The 20,890-nt window shown below is 48.3% G+C and overlaps 1 protein-coding gene across 1 annotated transcript in view; it reads left to right on the top strand.

Annotated features, from left to right (window-relative positions):
* Positions 1–340: 340 nt before the first annotated feature.
* The window catches only part of LYPD1 (LY6/PLAUR domain containing 1), a 45,877-nt gene continuing 25,327 nt past the window's right edge, over positions 341–20,890 (top strand). The window contains exons 1-2 of the mRNA XM_045783261.2: positions 341–1,253; positions 2,605–2,742. Of these exons, the coding sequence (XP_045639217.2) occupies positions 1,202–1,253; positions 2,605–2,742 (190 nt within the window). The 5' untranslated portion in view covers positions 341–1,201. The remainder of the gene's footprint in view (positions 1,254–2,604; positions 2,743–20,890) is intronic.

Raw genomic sequence — 20,890 nt, 5'->3', positions numbered from 1 at the left:
TGGGGGGCAATGGAGCGGGGGCTTAAAAGAGGGGACCCGGGCAGCCTGAGGCTGACTCCTGGGCTGTGCAGGCGCGGTACAGGAGAGGGCACGGGAGTATGTACTCATCACCCGTGACTTTGAGGCGAGCGGGATGAAGATGCCCGCCTTTTGGAAAAAGGGGATAGAGGAGAGCAATTGCCTTCTTCACCCCGATTTGCTTTCTGGTAGGAACTCGCGACAGTTGTCCCCGGGGACCGCCCTGTCCTCGGCTAGGCTGCCGTCGCGGTGTCACTGCACCCTCCAGCTGTGCGCGCTGGCAGCGGAAGGAGGGTTGCCCGGGGCGAACGCGCCGGCCGGGGCGGGGTCCTCACCACACCCCGCCCACCCTGCGCAGCTGAAGCCAAGCCTGGTCGGGAACGAGGGGCCTCTCGGAGGGGGGTAAAAAGGGCGCAGCTGCACCGGCCACCCCAGGGAGCCTGCAGGTGTGCAACTTTGCCAGGCGCACGGGAGCACGTCCCCCTCCAGCCAGCCGCCCCCGGCGCGGGGCTCCCGCGGCCGGCCTAGCGGCAACCTCAGCTGAGTGGGCAGCCCCGGGGCGTGCAGGGCCCAGCTGAGCACGCAGTCTTTCGGCCCCACCTCTCAGGTCCCGCAGTCAGCGCCCGGCCGGTCCCCGCGGCACCTGCTGCGCCCTCCTCACGCTTTCCCAATCCCCAGCCTCCCAACCTTGGAAAACTACACTCTCCCTCTCCCCCTGACGTCCCTGTCCTGGGGACGTGCGGAGGCGGGAGAGGAGGTCGATAGGAAGGGGGTGGGGACGTGAAAAGAAGGTCCCAGCCTGCCTCGCCCGCCACCCCCACCCCAACTCGGCAGCCGTCACGTGGTGCCTGGAGTGGGAGGTGGGGAGAAGAGACGAGACTTTTTTGGGTGCTTCGGCTCTCCAGTAGTTCCTCCAGTCTCAGCTGCTAACTCCGGAGACGTCGCGCTCTGCCTGGGAGCGCCAGCGGTAGGAGCGGCGACCCGCAGCCGGGAGCCCGGGCACGGGCGATGCTGGCGCCGCCGGCGGCACCTGCGGCTCCTCTTGGCGGCGGCGGTGGCCTCGGCGGCAGGAGCGCGGGCCCCAGCAGCCTCGGCAGCCACAGCCGCTGCGGCCCGGGCAGCCTCCGCCGCGGTCGCCGCCTCTGATGCGCCTGCCCTCTCCCGGCTCCGCGGCTCCGGGAGGATGTGGGTCCTCGGCATCGCAGCAACTTTTTGCGGATTGTTCTTGCTTCAAGGTAAGAAAACGAAAAGGCCAGCAGCCCCGCCAGGCGCTCACACCCCATCTACCCGCCCGCCTCTTCGCCCCCACGGGCACCCACCTCCCGGCCCGCGCTGTGCAGGGGCTGCCCAACGGGAGTTTGGCGGCGGCGACTGGTGCTGGTGCCCAGAGGCTGTAGATGGGAAAGTCTCCAAGTCCCGCGCTGCAGGACGAGAGGCGGGAGCGGCGGATTTGCGGGACTCGAGCTGCAGATGCTCGGGCTGCGTGGTCAGGAGAGGAAGCAGAGCTGGGGAGGAGGGAGGGTCTGAGCGGTGCTGGGGCTTCGCGGAGGGAGAGGGGGCGATGAAACCCCTGACCCCGCAAGTTACTGGGCGTCTCCGGCAACCCGTGGGAGTGGCGCCGCCGACAGGTGAGCGGCGCGCTGGGCAGCCTGTGGCCCGGGCGCTCCGGAGCTGGGCTGCTGCGCTCAGAGCGCAACCGACGTGGAGATGGGAGGAAGCGCGGGGTTCCGGGGCTTGTCTGTCCGGGAGCAGGGGGAGTTAGGTCTAGACAGGAGCTCCTAGATCCGAGCAAAGCAGTCAGGCTGGGGCGATGAGATGTGCAAAAACGTCTCCCAGTTAAGAGAACGGCTTTCGAACGAGCGCTGCAGAGCTGGGACTCCGACCGGGGACCCTAGCCAAACGGTTGCCCAGAAAGCCAGGAAGGAATGGTGGTTGTGTCGCGGCTCGGGGTGCGCGCGCGCACACAGACACACACGCCCCTTGTACACGCTGTGGTCCCCCTGCTGCTGCGGGGACTGTCCCGAAGACAGGCCGGGGACTCGCAGTGCAGCAGCACTTGGCATCCGGCACTGCCTCCTGGGTTCCTGGGTGGTCGCTTGGGGAGCCTCAGAGCCGCAGCACAGGAACGCTGACGACAAAAATTAAAACTAAAAAGGCGTCTGCGGACGCAATCGCGAATGGTGCCAAAATAGGAATTAAGTAATTTGTAACCAATTAACAATTAGGTAAATCCTTTGCTGTGGATTGGAGCTGAAGCGTGTCTCTGCAGCTGCTTCACTCTCGGCTTGTGTAACCGTCCTTTCAACTTCCATGGGGTTAAGGCCAGCTGTGGTGTAGGAAGGGCTCTTTGTTTCTGGAGCATTGGTCCAGGGGTCGCAGGCAGAATTCAGCTGAATCCTGGGGGACCCTCGGTGTCCGCGCCGCCCCCTGCCGGCTTCTGCCACAGCCGCCTTACGTGGAGACCCAGGGGTACCCGAGCCCAAGCGCCCCAGGGATGGGGATCTGGCCGGGGCAGAGGAGGGTCGAGGTTTCCGGTGTGGTCGCTGTGGGGGCTGGATCTGAACCCGACTGCGTCTGTCCCCACAGGCTTTGCGCTGCAAATCCAGTGTTACCAGTGTGAAGAATTCCAGCTGAACAACGACTGCTCCTCCCCCGAGTTCATCGTGAATTGCACGGTCAACGTTCAAGACATGTGTCAGAAAGAAGTGATGGAGCAAAGTGCGGGTAAGACCCCAGGAGCCGCCACCGCTCTCCAGCCTTGGCCAGCGCTAGGAGTTGGGGGATTGGGGGACGGGGATTACATTACAGGAAAAGGGACTGACTTGATTTAAAGCGCACACACTGGTTATCACAGATTTACAGTGCTGGCAAAATGAAGAGTTCCAAGTTACTTTAATCTCATTAGAGTTAATTACCAGGGCTTCTCCCCCAAGGGACTCAGGAGGCGAAGTGCATTTAAATTAGTGGCTCTCTTTTTATTTACTCCCTCACCTCCCTCTGCTAACAGCTGATCTGGAGGCTGGAAAATACATGGGTAACCAGCTCCGCTTGGGCAACTAGACAGTAGCCTGTGAGCAACGTCAGCCTGAAATATGAAGCTAGTTGAAGTTCCCAGAGGTCAGAGCTTGAAAACTGTTTTGTCATAGAGCCATGCCGTATTTCTTAGAAGAACACTACAGGATCTTTATTTAATTTTAGAGCCACTGCATCAAATTCCAGGCACAAATTGCCAAGATTGTTCAAAGGAATGTTGTTCCCAGCCCCACAAGCTTAGCCGCTTGGCGGGCTGATAAGAGGTGCCCGGCTTTCGGCAGAGAGGGGGTCCTGTGAGAGCAAACCTCACTTACTCCAGCTGACCAGAGTTTTCTTCCTGACCTGGCCCTCCCCAGCCCTTCCCAGTAGTCTTACCAGAAATTAGAGTCCCCTACTAGTGAAACTTGGGGGAAATGGGTGGAACTCTTGCTTCAGTTCCAAGGTCAGACCCATCAAAGGAGACCTTGCAGTTCTCAGGATAATAAAAATAGGGGAAATAGCATCACGTGGTGACTGAGGTGGCTCAAACCAAAGTGCCGCTCCCCTTTGGTGTGCTGAACTGTGGGCCCACAGTGCTTTTGGTGGAAGGGATTAAATCTGCGAAGTGATTCTCTTACCGCACTGGCAACTCCGTGCAAGGGCTCCAGTTTTCAAGGCAGCACCTTGGAAAAGTAGTTTCTTGTCAGAGAAGGGCCTGGAAAGGCCCCGTGGCCAAGCACAGGGATATGCGAGGAGCAGAGGGCTGGCTCATGACTGTGCCACGATGCAGTGCGCGCGCGGTTTTAAAAGCTGTTCCTTGTAGGTCATTAGCTGCGGTTTCTTTCCACCAAAATCGCCCCTTTGGGGAAGTCTGAGACCTAATTGCTCTCAAGAAAAACTTGTCCCAAGAAAAGCATCACGCGTTGTTTGTGATTTGTCCTGGGATTTGGGCTGTTACAAAAGCAAAACAAAATTTAGTGAAGATTCTGTAGCTAAGATTGATAGCTGTGATTTTGACAGGTTGTTTCGGTTTTCCTTGTGTTTCATTCCTGAACATTTTACCTGCGCAAAAGTCTGCCCTCCTACCAGAGGAACTGCTGTGATGTCAGTTGGAATCACTCTGAACGCTTTAGTGTTTCTGTTTTTTCAAATATTTGCAGCTTTCTTCCAGGTGGTCGTTTAGAGCCAGAAAAAAAATAGGGATAAACTGTGGACGCATTAGGAACTTCCTCGGGATTTTCTAGGCCACTGCTTATCTGGGTATCATGTTCTATCAGCTGGGATATGGTTGAGACACGGAGAGAAAAAGATATGAACCAAACTACAGCTGGGTGAGGTGTCCTTTTTCAGATAGTTCTTCCTCTACAGAAGTTTATGTGAGATAAATACCACACACTCCGCTTTCAATGTGCTGTTTTTCCTCTTTATTCTCTCCCCCAAATAATGCTGTAAAAAAGGCAGAGCAGGCATTAAAATGCCCATCTTATCCAGGGGAACCCTTAGCACCCGGTCTCTACGTGCCAGGCCTGAAGTTGCTCTTCTTTGGATCAAGATGGGTACCTTCTCTCCAAACTAGGTTCCTCTATGTCAGAGGCCAGAGTGAGATAATAAGCCCACGCCAGTAGTGAAGGCGGAAAAACAGGAACAGTCGACAGACTCCGAGGAGAATCCTGTTCGAAGGGGAGGGGTGCACGTTCTAAGCCTGAATTCATAGGAGGAGAATGCACGTCCCTGCGTCACAAGAGCGATGTCTGGGGGAGTGATACTCTCAACGCACTTCCATTTTCCTCCCCATGCAGTGGTCAGACCAGTCAATGTAAGTGACTCTTAGCCCTGCTGGTGCTGGCAGGGAAGGAGAGCCGAACTAAGGTTTGGCCGTGAAGTGACCACAGGGAGCGCTGTCATCGCAGTCCTGAAAGCCTGCACGCCCCTCGCTGCGGGTCCTTCCCGGGTGCTCTCCGTGCAGCAGCTGATGAAATCTGTAGTCCTCTTGTGCAGCCCGGCTTCCCCCAGGCCCCAACCCGCCGGCATTTAATTCTGCAGGGTTAGTGTTTCCACTCTGGGGAGAGCAAGTCACACCTGTTATGTGCTACCATTAGGAACCAAAGTCAGAATTACTTTCACTGGATCAGTAACCGAGGGTTCTGAGAATCTTAGTGCATGAGAGCTGAAATGGGCCAGTGACTCTGAGTGAAGGGTGCAGATCAGAATCGTCCTGGGAGTTTTGTTGAGATCCACTTGCCCCTCCCCCCCATCACCCTTGAAGAAGTAAGCCAGTTCACTAAGTCTGTGAAATACCCAGCCGTGGCTCCTTTCAAAGCTCCCCAAGTGACTCGGGGGTGCCCTAAGTCTGGACTGTTTCTGCGTTCTAGAGGAGGGAAACCTGGGCCAGAAAAGTTATATACCTGGTCCACATCCACCAGCTATTACCCAGAGGCACCTGCTTTCCGGAGCCAGCACCTTATATAGTAAAACCTGCCACCCAGGTTTGCCTGAAAAGAATTCAGGCAAAGTGCTAAAGATTTAGATGGTCTGCACGTCCACCGTATTCACCTTACAGGCTTAGTGAACTGGGTGACTGGACAGGGCACGAAACGGATATTAAATGAATAGGAGCACCAACCGGTAGGATATTTAAAGCCAAGTGCTATGTGGACTGGCATTTTCCATAGGTCTAGGAAAAGCACGGTTTTAACAGACTAAGAGATTTTAATGAACCAAGCAAGTTTGACATTAAGCAGTGATGAAAGGCATTCTCTTTCCAAAAAACTACCAACGAGGCAATATGCTCAGGCCTTTAGTTAGTCCTTTCTGGATTAAGTCTGCTAACTCAGCTCTTATGAATTTTGAGGCAGGTACATTTAATTTTCAGTTGGGAAGTACATGTAAAATTAACCTTTACCTGTTCCCCAGAGTGGCATTCCTATTAGGTGTGGAGATTATTTCCCACTGCTCTCTCTCCCCTTGGTCATTTCTGGAGTAATAAGGCACTGGGCTGTGGGGAAGGAAAGCCTTCTTTCATTGTCCTTACTAATTGATATTTAAATGTTTGCATAACGAATGACTTGTTCTCACAAGTTCTGCTCTTAATGAGTTAGCCTCTACTTACCAGCACCCTTGATAATGACATTTCTTCTGCTCTTATCACTGCACTCCGAAAAATATTTCAAATATTGATTCTCATTTCAGAATAGAAACTCCCCCCATATGAATTTTTAAACCAGGATATAAAGAATGTGAATTTGCATTTGTTTGACAGTGCAATCTTGTAATTAGAGTTTTTCCCCTTGACTAGATACAGTGAAAGGGGCATAATTTAATTTTTATAGACTAGCCAATTTCTTCCCTAAGTAAAATATGGCTCTGTCAGTGAGCAAAATGTTACAGGTTCTCCTAAACCTTATTTAAAAGTTAAATGTAGTATATTGAGAGAAAGTTCATGGTCTGAATCAGTAACCTGATCGATCTCTTCACCCATCCTTTGCAACATGCATTAATCTATTTGTCTGTTTTGCAATACAAGAGTTACTGCTCTATATGTCATGTTGCATCCATGCTATGGCTGTATAAGTAATGGCTGTTTTCCTTTTGGATTAGTTAGTGCCCATTAAGTTGGGCAGGGATGATTCCATACCTTGGATAGGTTAATTTTATGCTTTATTTTCTCATGAGCGAAATAAGGGATAGCAAGTGACGACCTGATGTCCCTAGAACAGTCAGTCATCCACTGGTAGGCTACGGTTAGCTTCCCATCTCCACTATCTTTTCTTGTGTCTATGCACTGCTTAATTTCACCACAATTTAAAATAATAGGCGCTCGTTTGTCCTTGGGGTAGACTTGACAGGAAAAAGGGTTAGTTCTGCTAATCAATATTATTATATCACAGTCCCTTTATCCATGGATTCATTTATTTAAGGTGCACCTGTGCATGTCTGTGCACCCAGATACACATACAACGGCATATCCACGTGTGTGTGTGTCTTTTTACATTTTTGCCTATATACATTTGCAAGCACACCAATATAATTTGTGTCAGAAAAATAAAAATATTAAGTCTTCCAGGGCACCTGGGTAGCACAGTCATTAAGCATCTGCCTTCTGTTCAGGGCGTGATCCCAGCGTTGTGGGATCGAGCCCCACATCAGGCTCCTCCGCTGTGAGCCTGCTTCTTCCTCTCCCACTCCCCCTGCTTGTGTTCCCTCTCTCGCTGGCTGTCTGTGTCAAATAAATAATATAAATAAAATCTTTAAAAAAAAAAATTTAGTCTTCCTCCTTTGCAGACATTCAAATCATAAATTACTTTAATCTTATACCGTATACACAAAGATATCTTTTAACATTTTTTCCAAAAGCAATTTTGTTAAGAGCATCAGTAGTATCTGATCGTCTTCCAATGTCCCCTGTCAGCCCCAGATCTTTTCTTCTCCTACCTCTTCTCTCCTGTGATCTCCTGGATCCCACCTGCAGTCGTTACTTTCTCACCCTCAAATCCATTTTGAATCAATCACAATTTTGTCCAAAACGACATCACCCTATTTTAATTTTGCTAAGGAGACTCCAACAGGTTGTAAAACTTTAAAATAAAAAAAGATTCAGATGCCAAGAAAGATATCCTCAAAAGTGAACACAGCCCTGATATAAAGGTTTCCATGTCAAACTCGCTCAAGGTATGCATTACACGGGAAAAGGTTCTGTGCAGTGCATGTCAATATCACTACCTCCTTTCCAGCAGGACATTAAAAGAACACCTCTCTTTTTGGGGCGAGACATTTCCCCAGTCAGTTTGTTCAGTTAGTCCTCAAGAAGCAGCCATCTTTTTCAGGTGGCAGGCAGAGCTGGCTGCTGAGGAAGTATTCGGAGAGTAAATATCAAGTGTCATCAGTCCCTTGGACTCTCCAGTCAGCGAAGCATGTGTTTACAGTGCAGCCAGTGCGGACCTCCCAGCTCCACAGATAAAATGTTTGAAGATTGATCCAGCTCTCCCCTAACGCTAATTCCTCCCACTGCAATTTCATGAAAGCTTCCATCATCGATGGTTTTCCTAATGAGTTTAAACAGAGAGGCTTCAAAGCTGGGGGGTTTTCCCAAGTGAAAAATGGAACGGAGTACGAAAACAAAACACACCGTTTCCTTTGAACTTTGGAAAGGAAATCTGCTTCCCTTACATAGTCCTGAAACAAAAAAGATCTGAATCTTTTCTGCTTCCCCCCTTTCTCCCTCTCGCTCTCCACCCTTGCTTTCTTCTTTCCTTCTTGCCTACCTTCCGCCCTCTTTCTCTCTCCTCCTCCACCTCTGTCCTTCCATCCCTACGCTTTCTCCCTTTTTTTCTTTCAAACTTCTAGAATGATTGAATGACTTTGGTTCTAATGCCCAAATCTGGCAAAGGTTTATTAGCACGCTATGCAGGAGTCAATACCCCATCCCCCGTTTTTAGTACTTGAGTGGGAAGGGCACTCGGCTCCACTGGAACAGAGAACACCCATGTTCCTGGCTCCCCGGTGATTGGTAACTTTAAAGGTTACTTAGTATCCCACGGGCTGAGCTTCCTCCCCTGCAAAATGTAGAAACAGGCCACCTGTTGTCTTGTGAGACACAAGTCGGGGAGAAATGTTGTCTGTATAACCACCTTTAGGAATCAATCCTAAAAGGAGAAACCTGCTAGAATGTTCACCAGGAGTTGCTTCATCTACTCTCCTTACCTGCCTCTGAAGACCGGCCCTGGTATCTTAAGCTAAGTTACTTTGCACACGATTTCCTCCATTCTCAGACTGAGAGAGTCCTCGCATGTAACCTTGAATTCCCTACAGTAGGATTCTCATAATTAGCCTAAAAGGTTCACAGTGAGATAACATCCGAACTTGATAGTTGGTAAATCTGAGATGCAGAGAAGTGGAGCAGTTTGCTTAAGACCACACAGCCGGTGGGACTGAAATCCATGTCCTTTTCCCCTTCCCTAGGATTCTTTCCATCATTATAATAACATTTTTTGCATTGTTTAATAACAATTTTTGAGATATAACCTAGGTTCCACAAAATTCAGCCTTTTAAAGTATACAGTTCAGTGGTTTTTAGGATATTCAGAGTTGTAAGTATAGTCTAACCCCAGATATTTAATTCCAGAACATTTTCATCACCCCAGAAAGAAACCCTGTACCCTTTAGCAATCCCTAATCTGGGAACCACTAATCTACTTTCTGTCTCTACGGATTTGCCTATTCTGGACATTTCACATAAAAGAAACCATAGAATATGTGGCCTTTTATGACTGGCTTCTTTTGCTTAGGGTCATATTTTTAAAATTCATCCATTTCACATCTCCTTTTGAGATGTCTTCCCTCCTGCTTGTAACGGGGACTGAAGGGAAAGCTCAGGTTTGGAAAATGCCTCAATTACAGAGGGGTGGGATGGGGTGCGCTTGTGAACTTGAAACTCCACGGACTGATTGGCCGATTTGCTGCGCCGAATAAAAACCTATGCCAAGAGCAAGTCATTCCAGCGAGTGGTAGGGCAAAGGAGAGCCCGTTCATCAAGCATCAATGTGCCAAGCACGGGGCTTTCCATCCACTGCCATCTGTTAAAGGCTTCATCTGCTTCTCCAGGAGGGGATCTTCAATTGGTTGCTATTAACCACAAGAATCCTCAGGCACCTGGCTGGGCTATTCCTACTGCCCGAAGCTCTTACTGGGATCCCAGCTGCCCATCCCAATACCTGGCATCCCTGACAGGCCAGGGGTCTCAGGAATCGTGCGCCTCGTGGGCTAGAAGAGATCTTAATTCATCATTTCACAGAGGAGGAGAAAGGAGTTTTCTTTCCCGAGACCTTAAACTTCTTGAGCCGTCCATTTCTCTTTCTTCCCTTGAGGAGGCTTGAGGGTAGAGCCAGTCGAGACTTATTCTGGGGAGAGGTTTTGATGAAGGAGATGGGATTTTGGCATGATTAGGTCATCCACAACCGAACTCGGGGAACATGGGCAAGTCTGGCCTTTTTGTCCCCAAACAAATCACGCATTATAGCTTGCGTGGAGGCAGAATTATGTACGCCTTTAAAAGTGGGAAATCTTTTTTTTCTCTCTCTCTCTCTGTTATTCCCTCCTTAAAAATGAAGCTGGGTTCTTCCTTACCCACAGTTTTCATGGTGGTGGAAGTGATGGTATTTTGGGGAGAGGAGAATCACTGGTAGAACGACGAGATCTTTCCTCCCCTGGGCATTCTACAAAAGGCCTTGTCTGTAATGTAGGAGCTTCAACCAAATCTGTGATGAATCAGCCTGCAAATAAACCAAAGAATGATGACAGATGCCATGAATTCTTTCCATCTGTGGTAAGCTTTGGGTTGTGGCCACATTGTGATTCAGGAGCTGTTTTCACAGGCCAGAGCCCCAAGGCACATTCTCTTATTAATACTTTGCTCCCAGTCTTCCAATTGCCTCCAACAGTACAAAGCAAAGCAGGAGATGAACTGAATTAAGTGCTTCAGATAAGGTGAAACCATAGAGAGCCTCTAATAAATTGCTTTTTTAAAGGAATGCATTTAAATAGAACAAAGCAGGGATGGTTCACGACGTTGATTTCGAGCCTTATGACTTTGCAGACCATGAGAGGGATCCAGATGCGAAAGTGATGAACTGTTGTATTATTTTAAGGAAGCTGTGATACTTGGTCCAGTGCATTTCATTTCTCACTGGACATGGACAATAGCTTTTTATGTTTTTCTATCTCTTGGACTTGTCGGCGGGAGCGGAGGCACGACCGGAGACCGTGCCGGAGGTGGGTGGCGCCAGGCGCCGGCGCTCGGGCCGCTGTAGTCCATGCGTGCTCCGCTCGGCACGCATACGAATGTGCAGAGCAGTTTACAGTGCCGTCCGCTGAGGCTTCTTCAGAGAGCATCTGCGGAAGCAGGTGTATTAAGTGACGCCGGGCCGTGGGTTTTATGCACTGTTTTATTGCTTATGCAAAATCTAGCAAACCACTTGGGGCTCCCGTAACTTCAGAGAATCTGCTCAGAAATAACAAGAGGCTGGGCAGGTTGACTAGTTTTCCACCCAGTGAAGACATCCAAACTGGGAGGGCAGAGAGATCGGGGCTTCAAAGCCAACCCAGATTCTTGGGAGAATTTCCAGGGCCTTCAGAGGGAACGGCAGCGGGGGGCAGACCCGCACCTGGAGAGTGAAGACTTCGCTAACTTCCTCTGAAAGGGCAAACAACTTTCTACTCAGCCTGTCACTTGCTGTTGGAAGGGAGGGAAGAATAAAGCGAGGCAGAAGCAGACGTTTTACATAAGTGGATTAAGATCTAGAGAGACTCAACCAAGCCCTGTAAAAACCGGCTCTGCGTGGGAAAGCCAGCCAGGGCTCCTGCTAGCCCGTGCCTGTGGAGAAGCATTTGAGACTTGACCTTCCTCGTGTAGGTGACGACAGGAGATGACACAAGGACGTTCTGACAGTTGTATCTTTGTTCCGCGTCTCCAGCCAGCACTTTGCCTGGTGCCAGAACCTTCCAGTGTGTTCGAGTATCTTTTCCTAATCCCGTTGAACTACAACTTTATGCACTAGAGCCCATTCATGGTTTTCTTTTCTGGATATGGGGCTCCTGAAAGGACGCTGTGCTCATCTCCCTCCCTTACTTCCCCCCACCTTCCTGCTCCTGTCTGTCTCTCTTGCACATGCGTGTGCACACACACACACACACACAGACTTGCTCACGGGTATGCAGACACCCAATAAATATTTGCTGAATGGGTGTCCTTGAAGAAATCAAGTTTCAAGCAAAACCAGATTGATTGGTATTTAAGAAATGTTAGACCAGAAAGGAGGGAGCTCAAATCTCTAGCATAAGAAGAAAACTAGAGCCAAGGTAGGTTTAATACACCGTTTGCTTTCCAGTTAAACTAGAAAAAGCCGACTGATGCCTATTCGTCACAGTTGTCATTTAAGGAACAGCTCTGAAGTGTAATCCACCCGTTTTTCTAGTTTGTCAGCTCGCTTTCAAGGCCCATCTAGCTGTGCCCTGCATAGGAGTGTTTTCTGGAAACACACACATACATCTCCCTCTGCAACACCCAGCTGGCTTCGTAGTCAAGCTGGCGGGGGACAGGTCACCACCCAGCCAATCCGGTCAGCGGGAGCTTTATGTTATCTGGAGCCCTGGTGTACCCCAGAGATCTGTCTTGGTTCTAAACTTCCTAAGGGAGAAAGTAGCCCCCCCACCCCCACTCATAGTCACATACTTGTACTCCCCAAGCAGACCTCTGCCCCCCACCCGCAGGCCTCTCGCACACAGGTGATGCAAGCTTGAAATACAAATGGGTATGCTCCCCCAGAGAGAAGCCATCGGACTTTGAGCTGGGGGATGTACTTCTAAATGAGTTAGTTTGGGAAAACTAAACAACAGAGGAAAGCAGGGACATGGAAAAAAGTCCATATTTTTGCCCTCCTGCTGTCTTGCACTGACACGGTTTCACTGAGCTCTACAAGCCAGCTGGTTGTATTGCTGCCCCGTTTATTGACTATCACGAATACCCTTGTCATGAAACCTGAGTGCCGTTCTCAAGCTCTGGCTGGAACAGGTCCCAGGCCTCAAGAAGTATTGTGCTCCCCGCCCCCCACCCCCGTTCGTCTGTGGGGCCCAGCTTCAACACGGAGCAAACCAGCCATCGCTGCCCATGGATTCCCGTGTACTCTTGCCTGCACTCCAGACCTCACCTTCTGGATCCCTTAATAATGCTTTTGGCAGCAAGTAACAGGGACTGGAGCCATAAAGACAATTACTGCTTATCAAACAGGGTAGCCCAGTTGTAGGTGGTCTGTGGTGGTCCCTACAGTTCAGTGACGCCATCAAAAGCCAGCTTCTCTCCATTTGCTTTCTCACTTCCTAAGCGTGTTGGCTTTCTGCTCTAAGGCTTGTTGCCTCTTGGTCACAAGGTGGCTGCTGTATTCAAGTTAAAGGGAAAGTGTAGCATCGGGAGCTTTGATCTTCAGCTTTTCCTTTTAATAAGAAAAAGAAAGCTCTCCCAAAGGTCCCCAAGAGAATTCTGCTCATTTCCCATTGGTCAGAATGGGGTCTCAGGGCCACTACTTGCTGTGAGGAAAATGGCAGGGTGGCTTTTAGGTGGCCAGTTGTAGTGTCTGCCAAATCACCTTTTGAGAAATCCATGCACAAAATCGGGAAATTTGAGCACAGTGCCTCTAGGAGCCGCTGGAGAAAGAACGGGGATAATTCCCTCTCCTGAACGTCACCCTCTCTTTTGCGTAAACTGAACAGTGAAATACACTGTCAAAGGAGCTTCATCCTAAATCACTGTTACATCTTGGAAGGGGAAAGGAACACGTACACGAGCAAGTGATGTCCTGAAGTTTAACTCAGGATGTCTGTGACATTCCAGAATTTGGGTTCACTGAATGCTGAGATGTGATAATATCACTATATTTTAGCGTGAGGATATTTTCTACAGAAGAGAATGTCATGTTCTGGCAATAGGCACAAAGGCGGTTTGGGGTAAAGACTTAGACGTTCTTGGCTCATCCCACCCGGAGCCATTATGCCACCAGCGACTCTATTTTTTCCTTCATTTGGGTGAATTTTTGTGTAAGAAACTGATGATTCAAGTTTGAGCCCCTCTATGTTAATCTTACCCTTTCCGAATCATCATCGGAAGGACTTCAAGGTTAAAAATGCAGGAGCACAGTTTCATAAATTATTGAAGGGCACTGTTAATACTGAGATAATAAGTCATAAATATCTATTCCCTCAATCCCCCATGGCAAGCGGGGGAACAAAGACACGAGCTGAGGAAAAGTCAGTGACTGTGCAGAAACCTTCCTGGCTCGGAAAGTTATAAACGAGCAGACAAGTCCAAATCGAATGCGAAGCTGACGTAAAACTAACAATTGGCATCGTGCATTATGGGTTGGTTGCTTGCTTGCTATAATGAAGTTGGCATCGGTGGTTAACAGCCTCGAAAATTAAACTCCACAAAAAAACTTTTGAAAAGGGTAATCAAAGGCTTCTGAATAATGAAGTCAACACATCCCTGTTATAAGGAAAAAGAATGTTCTTGCGGCATCTTGTTTCATGTCTACTTTGTGGTGGTGGTGGTGGTTCTAACAGACACGTTGATTCTCGCCCTCGGGGTCACTGCAGCTCCTTCCCGTGACTGTCACTTTCCGGTCCTACCAGCACGGTTGAGATGGATGTGGCGTCAGCACGCGGGTGCCATGCAGAACTTGGCGCTTGCCTTGTTTTTGTTTTTTTGGGTTTTTTTGTTTTGTTTTGTTTTTTTGGCCTTTTGAAATGGGTTGTTTAGCATTCTTGTTTGGTTTCTGTGGCCATCTGTAGCTCAAAGGGAGGGGTTTCTTTGGCTTTTAAAATATGCACATCCATGGCACAGGGAAAGTACTTAAGAGCCAGAACACAAAATTGTCCAGAAAAGAACTACCTTCTGGATTTTCTCCTTTCTTCATGCCTGATAAACGGTGCCCATCATGGCAGTAACAAGGCACAAGATAGATAAGCCTCTTCTTCCTGAGATGTTCCCATTAGAATGCAGACACTGTCAAAATTCCTCACATGGTGTCCTTTAAGGGAAAAAAAAAAGATATACTTGGGAACAGATCGAAGATCTTTTTTTCTCAGTTTCTTTCAAAGCTCAGTGAAAATGCATATAGTTCATTCCAATTACCCGTTTCCAAGCATTTTTCTTTGAGGAGTTGTTCCTAGTTCTGCATAGAATATTTATTGTGGTGTAATCATAACTCTGGTGCAGTAAGTGTTGGTTATTTTTCCAGTACAGGAAGATTAGTCTCACTCCCAGACGGGCATTCATACAAGTAGCAGTTTGCCATAGAGGTTGACTTTAAAACTACATTGTACACCGTGGGGTGAAAGTAATGGACTATTAAAGGCTCTACTTAGAAATTTCCATCTTTGTACCAGCGAAAACAGATGCAAAGGAAACTGTTGGAAAAGATCAATGCACGGCGGTCCGTAAAGAAGAGGGAACACATGCTTTATGCCTCCATTGAATTGCTGTTGGGGCAGAGGCTAAAATGAGAAAACTAGGAAAATAGCTTCTTTTTAAAATATACTTAAGACCAGTAGGTCATAACAGAAGTGGAGTCCCATACTCTTTGGGACGGCTCACATTCGCAGGTGTATCTGTCTGTCTGTCTCTCTGGAGGTGGACTGGAGCCGGTGGTCTAGATCCTCTTTTTGTCCCAGGACAGCTCAACTCATGCAGCAAAAACAATGTTAAATGGTTATTGTTTATGATGCTCAAAGTCCAGAGACTATTTGGAATAGAGATTAGGTAGAAAATGCCTCCCAACTCCAGAGAGAATCGTAGCCATAGAATTCAGTTCTAGGACACCGTACATACCAGGGCACATGAAACCTGGTGGGGTCTAGAGTATGCCCAATGGTCATCAGTCTGTCTTCTTACTTACCCAGGTTCTGAACAAATTGAGAAATAAAACAAGGAACGGGGCAAAAATATGCCACTGTAACTGAGAAAGATAAGTTGAAGGGATATCTCGGGAGGGAGTATCAAATGGTCTTCCAAAGGAGCTGGTCTGTCCAGTCTGTAAAGGCCAAAGAGGGGAATGTTCTTGTCCTTAGGAGCATGGCAGAACATCTATTTGCTTTAACCCAGAGAAAGAAAGCAGGTGATCAATGTGCGTCAGCTTTATTCTTCCCACATTTACCCATCAGGTGTGTCACTCCCTTGAGGATGAGGGAATAGAGGTCGAGAGACGCCAGGAGTTACACTGAGTTCTCTAAGTATGGAAGGAAACAGATTGGCAAAAACTTTCCCCTAGTAATCTTCCTTCAAGCCCACCCCCTTCCCCTGAGAAATGGTCATGTCAGGATTCTCCAAGGTCTTTGAGGCAAGAGTGACATAGTTTGGGGCTGCATCTGTCCCATACATTTTGGTCATCAGCATGGGCAATGGCCAGGTGTGTTTCACTGAAGCGTGTGTTTGGATAGTACATAAAAGAAACAAAATGATACAGACTTATCCCTCAATCATACTAATGTCTTTTATTAAAACTTTTTATTTTGAAATAATTTGAGACTTAACAGAAAAGCTGCAAAATGGTGCAGACTTTCTATATATCCTGCAGCCAGCTTTTGCTCATGTTAATAACTTGCATAACCATAGTACCGTGACCAAAACTAAGAAATTAACATTGGTGCAATACTCTTAACTAAACAATGGTTTGTATGTGGATTTCACCAGTTTCTCCGTTTTCTGTTCCAAGATTCTATCTGGAATCACACATTGTGTTTCATTGTCATGCCTCCTTAGTCTCTGCTAATCTCTGGCAATTCCTCATCCTTTCTTTGTCTTTTGTGATGCTGACACTTTTGAGGAGGACTGGTCAGCTTTTTGTACACTGTCTCTCAATTTGGGCTGGTCTGATGTGTTCTCATGGTCAGGTGGTGGTAACGAGAATATTGAGAAGTGACGTGGTATCACTCTTCAGTGAATTATATCACGAGATGTGTGATGTCAGCATGTCTTATTACTGGTGATGTTAATTTTGATCATTCAATTAATATGGTGCCCACTGGGCTTCTCCATAGTACAGTGACTGTTTTTCCCTTTGGAATTAATAGATTACTTGAAGAAAATTCTTTGAAACTATACCAATACCCTGTTTATCCTCAGACTTTGCTCAATAATTTCAGCACCGGTCAGTGTATCTCTCCCTCACCAGTCACTCCTGTGGTGTTCTAGTCTGAATTTCTATTTCCCTCATTCCTTCTGCAGTTATTACTTGGAATCCTTCTGTACGGTAGAGCTGTCCCTTCTCCTCCAGGTATTTATTTCCTCATTTACTTAGTTGTAGATAGGTGACCTGACAGGTATTTACTTCGTTCTATGAGTTCTAATCCAGTACTATTTATTCTGTTGTTCAGATTGTTCCAGCCGGACCTCTGTGTCCTTGGAAAGTGCCCCATCCTTTTTTGAACACTTCCTTCTATTTGGCACCACAAGATAAGACGCTCCAGCTCATCTTAGATTTTCCCTCCCTCAGCCCTGTTTATCACTCCCCCGTAGTAGTTGTGTTTTTTAAATTAAAAACAAAACGCCTCAAGTCAAGGAAGCTGATGTTTCGTAGGCGCACGTCATGGGCCGGCACAGTCCCAGGTGCTTCGCAGGCGTTGTCCTCTTGATCTTTGCATTTTAGTCTGTTGGATAGGTCTGCCTTTGTCCCTCTTCAGGAGCATAAAGAGGCTTAGAGAAGTTCAGTGCATGACCTCAGTGGTAGTTCTAGTCTAGGTCTGTTGGACTCCAGGGTCAATGTTTTTTCCACGAAATAAAGAATTATTCAGAAGCAAAATGAAAGGTGGATATTATCTACTTCAGCTTGCTCCACCTGGCCTGAGGTGAGAAGATCAAGATTTCTTCAAGACCCAGCACTTAATGGAAGGAATCAGTGGTAGCCCCTGGCCTCGCACCAAGGCCGGTATTTCTTTACTCGAACACTGAGTAATTCTTCTCAGGTGACTTTCATTGGTAAAACGACTAACAATTTCAGTTCGTTATTGAAACTACCTTTCCTTGCTTTATGATCCAATGCAATTTCCCACTGGGGAAAAAAGTTTTCAAAAATAAAAAAACAAATACAATTTCCCATTGGGTTCGCCAGCAACTGTGAGTTCCCATTCATTTTTGAGCCTCAGTGATCATTGTGGATTGGTCAAGAAATAGTGCATCAAAACACAAACAACAGCAACCAAAACCCCGCGCGGGAGCCCCTCCTGCTCCTGAATGCCTTCTTAGTAAGTCCTGCTGCCCCTCTAACTTCCAAAGTACCCCTTCGGCAATATAAATTCACACGAAAATGGTGTTTTTGGAAAGGAACAAAACCATTAGTTGGGTTTTTTTTTTCTTTCCAAGTATGATTTTTTCAGAGGACTTAGAAAATCATTAAATTCCTGAAAGTACATCTAGAAAAGCATAATTAAGCTCAGAGGGGAAGCCAGTTCCCGCATCAATATTTATCCTGTGCCATAAGAGGTACTGCTGCTTCTTCAAAGCAGAAAATAAGGGGGAACGATGGGGCCCAAGTAGTAACCCTGGGTCTACCGTGGTTCGATGAAGGACATCACCCAAAACAAGACCCGCTGAAACGAACTAGCCTTCTTACACGGATGAGGTGGTTTCTGGTTTTATCACAGCCGCTGAGGACAAGACTTGCAAGAGAGCAAGTGGAGTTGACTCCGAGAGACGGCTGCACAGGTGTTCCACGTCTGGGGCGGAGTCTGCTCCGCTTTACCGGCAGCATTTGGGCTTTCAACAGAACAGAGCTTGCAAGACACCTAAATGCTAGTTGTAAACAACCTGCCTCCTGCCAGACTGGAAACAGCGTTCTTGGAGTAGCTCCAACTTTGCCCTCTGTCCCTCTTTCTCGCCTTCAAGCTGCGCCTGTCTTCGGTTAGGACGGAGCTCCTGTCCGCCACTCCTGCCGCGGGAGGAAGAACGGACTTTCTGCAGAGACCGTTCGGTTAAACAACATTTTAGAATATAGACGTGAGATTCTACAAAGAGTCTAAAACTAGCCAAGGCCTTTGGTAGAGTAGCCTTGGCATTACTCAGGACCCAGAGAGTTCCTTTCTGACATTCTTCAAAAAGCCCGTGTTCCGAACTGTGTGTGACGTCTCCGATATAACTGGAGAGGAAAGACTGGGTGGGAAGGATAGGTTTCGTTATGTAAAGGTGATTGGATTTTGATAGAATAGAATAGAATAGAATAGAGGTGAGCAAACTATGGCCGCTGGGCCAAATCTGGCCCGATACTTATGTTATGAACTGAACTGTGCCCCCCACCCAGTTTATAATTGAAACCCTGACCCTCAATGTGGTTATAGTTGGAGGTGGGGCCTTTGAGAATAATTGGGGTTAGACGAGGTCTGAGGGTAAGGCTTCCAATGGGATTGGCCTCATCTGTGCGCACACAGGAAGGGCCCCGTTAGGACACAGCTGCCTATAAGCCAAGAAAGTGTTCTTCTCAGAAAATTTACCAGCACCTTGATCTCAGCCTTCTAGCTTCCAAAACTGTGAGAAGATCTCTGTTGTGTGGGCCATGCAATCTGGGTATTTTATCGTTATAGCCTAAGTGGACTAATCTGGCCTATTTCTATAAAGGAAATTCTATAGGAACACAGCCACACCCATATGTCATGTATTATCTTGGCAGCCTCTATGATCAAATATCAGAATCCAGTCGTTTTGATGGAGACTATTTGGCCTCAAAGACCAAAGAAGAAGTAGGCCAACACCTGCGTTGAAACTTACCACACACACTGCAGGTTTTAAACGGAAAAGGCCAACCCAATGGAATATGATAGGGCCAAAGGGAGAAAACCACCCTAGTGGGCAGCGCTCAGACGAGCGCTGGCCCGATCACCTCCGGCAGGGTCTTGGTCTTCTAAGATGGTCATTTCACACATGAGCTAAGGGGTTGACAGTGAACAGTCCTGCCATCAGTAGTTGAGATCCTTGGAGGGCAGGCACAGAGGGGAGCCTGCCCTCTAACGAGGCGACAGGACAGATCAGCCGTGACAGGGAGGTAGCAATGGACCAGATGTGGTCAAGAAGTGCGGAAAGCAGTGAAGAAGAAACTGGCTCTTCTCCTTCTCTAGGACCGTGGACCATCTGGGGTGTCACAGCCTTGGCTGTGCAGGGCAGAGGGGGGGGCCGTGTTGTAAAGCTCAACGAAATCTTCGCAGGTGGAGAAAGCCTTCTCCCTGGATAAATTGCTGTGTGTGTTTAGAGCCTCCATGTGCCCTCTCCCTGCCCAAAGTGATGACTTGGAAGTTGAGACCACCGGTGTCAGAATCTTCTACACCCTGACGTGTGAGAACGACTGCTTGAGCAGTTTTCACCTCCTGGAGCTCCAGAACTGTTCCCCCCTGGGGAGCGGGTGCATGTCAACAATAGGCCCCTTAGGGAAGTAAGCAGGAAAGAACCTTGCTGGAGAGTTTGGGCCGAAGGGGTAGCCCCACACCAGCGAATCCGCACACGAAAACTCTTGGAATGTGTGCGCCACCGGCCAGGTCAGCCTAGACTTCGGGTCAGAATGCCAGCCTGGGAGCCATGGTGTAACGCTCGGTGGCGATGCATTCCAAAGCCCAGACCGCTTCTGCGCTGACGTCAAGCCAGGTGGTTCCAGGTGCCTTTTATTCTGCCGTCTCAGTCTGTGGCGACCCAGCTGCGTTCGGGGCAGGCAGAAAGAGCCGGACTCCCTCAAAGAGAAAACACCATCTTTCTTCTTCCCGCTGTGTAATCAATAATTCAACCCTGTAAAGCAAGCCCGATGCCTGATGGAGTGCTTGCTGCAAAGAAGAAGACAGGGGCCATCCAGCATCCACACCAACTTCTAGCACTTTCTTTCTCTCTCTCCCCCTCCTGCCCCAGCGCCTGGTCTGCGTTTGCTTTCTCTTCATCTGAATGCAAACTGAACGTGTCGGCTTAAATGTGACCCATATACAGTCCAGAAGGAATGGAGACAGAATGGGAAAAAGTAGGGGAGGGGGGAGGAACCAGTCATTTTAAATGTCACAGCAAATCAGTAATGACTAAAGTCACCGTCCCCTGTGAGCGCTGTACCACGGCGTGCGTGAGTTCAGTAAGTAGCTACTGCTGAATTAGACAATGCCCCACGGACAGATAATAGTAGAAATAATAGCAACAGCAAACCCTCAGGTAGCACCCACTTTGTGCCAGGTGCTTTTTCCAAGTGCCTTAACTTGGGAAGATCATTTCTGGTGTCTGTAAAACAGGGAGGACACATGACGGCACTGAACTGTTTCCATACCATCTATCTGGGTGCATTTCAATCCCACTCTACATTTA

This window comes from Ursus americanus, chromosome 1 (genome assembly GCF_024610735.1).
Source record: "Ursus americanus isolate L20-20 chromosome 1, mUrsAme1.1.p, whole genome shotgun sequence".
Taxonomy (NCBI): domain Eukaryota; kingdom Metazoa; phylum Chordata; class Mammalia; order Carnivora; family Ursidae; genus Ursus; species Ursus americanus.
The sequence above is the reverse complement of the archived record's forward strand: the minus strand, read 5'-3'. Positions and strand labels throughout refer to the sequence as shown.